Source organism: Marmota flaviventris, chromosome 8 (genome assembly GCF_047511675.1).
Source record: "Marmota flaviventris isolate mMarFla1 chromosome 8, mMarFla1.hap1, whole genome shotgun sequence".
Taxonomy (NCBI): Eukaryota; Metazoa; Chordata; class Mammalia; order Rodentia; family Sciuridae; genus Marmota; species Marmota flaviventris.
This window is the reverse complement of record NC_092505.1, coordinates 79,965,238-79,966,534: the sequence shown is the minus strand read 5'-3', so window position 1 is coordinate 79,966,534 and position 1,297 is coordinate 79,965,238. Positions and strand designations below refer to the sequence as shown.

The 1,297-nt window shown below is 34.8% G+C and overlaps 1 protein-coding gene across 1 annotated transcript; it reads left to right on the top strand.

Annotated features, from left to right (window-relative positions):
- Positions 1-331: 331 nt before the first annotated feature.
- On the top strand, positions 332-1,297 carry LOC114099027 (olfactory receptor 5H8-like). The gene has a single exon (XM_027943245.2). It carries the CDS (start codon positions 368-370, stop codon positions 1,295-1,297), a length of 930 nt encoding a protein of 309 aa, XP_027799046.2. The 5' UTR covers positions 332-367.

Genomic DNA, 1,297 nt, shown 5'->3' with positions numbered 1-1,297 from the left:
GCTTCAAGTCATTACATAGTCCTGGACTGGGAAAGGTCTTTTCTGTTGACCTCGCACCATATATCAGACTCAGGATTTTTCTAGCACAGTCCAGTGTCCACATAAATTCAGCACATGCTTAGAATGTCTTTCTTATTTCCTAGACCTGTTAATTTCTGAATATTCCATGAATCAAGATCATTGTATTTTGCCATTTCTTCAATTATCTCCAATTTTTAAAAATCATAACATAATAAACAAATGTAAAGGAAATCTTCCAAGTGTATGTTTCATTTCAACTCTATCTAATATTTTCACTTTGTCAACAGTTAAGGTATGTTTGTTTTACATTCATTTCATTTCATTTCAGGTAACAACAAGTGAGGACATGGAAAAGGAAAATGTAACCTTGTTGACAGAGTTTGTTCTCACAGGACTTACACACCAACCACAGTGGAGACTCCCCTTCTTCTTGGTGTTCTTGGTGATCTACCTCATCACTATGATGGGTAACCTTGGCCTGATTGCCCTCATCTGCAGGGATCCTCACCTTCATATACCCATGTACTTTTTCCTTGGGAATTTAGCCTTTCTGGATGCTTGGATAACATCAACAGTGACCCCAAATATGCTGGTCAATTTGTTAATCAAGATCAAGATGATCTCTCTCACTGAATGGAAGATACAATTTTTTTCCTTTGGAGTCAGTGTAACCACAGAATGTTTTCTCTTGGCAGCAATGGCTTATGATCGCTATGTAGCCATCTGCCACCCTTTACATTATCCAGTGATTATGACCAATAGATTATGCATCTGGCTAATAGTTTTATCATTTGTAGGTGGCTTTCTTCATGCTTTAATTCATGAAAGCTTTCTATTCAGATTAACCTTCTATAAATCCAACATAATACATCACTTTTACTGTGACATTGTAGCATTGTTAAAGATTTCCTGTACTAATCCTTCTATTAATTATCTATTAATTTTTATTTTCTCTGGTTCAATTCAGATATTCAGCATTATGACAATATTTGTTTCTTATACATTTGTTCTCTATACAATTTTTAAAAAGAAGTCTGAAAAGGGCCTTAGAAAAGCATTTTCCACCTGTGGAGCTCATCTCTTTACTGTGTCTTTATACTATGACCCCCTTCTCTTCATGTATGTGCATCCTGCATCTTCACAAGCAAATGATCAAGATATGATCTTCTCTCTATTTTACATGGTTATAATTCCTGTGTTAAATCCCATTATTTACAGCTTGAGAAACAAGAAAGTCATAGATTCATTGATAAAAACGTTGAAAAGAAATGTTTAG

Excerpts from the sequence above, each read along its gene's own strand:
- LOC114099027 (XM_027943245.2), top strand. The coding sequence starts at position 368 with ATGGAAAAGGAAAATGTAACCTTGTTGACAGAGTTTGTTCTCACAGGA.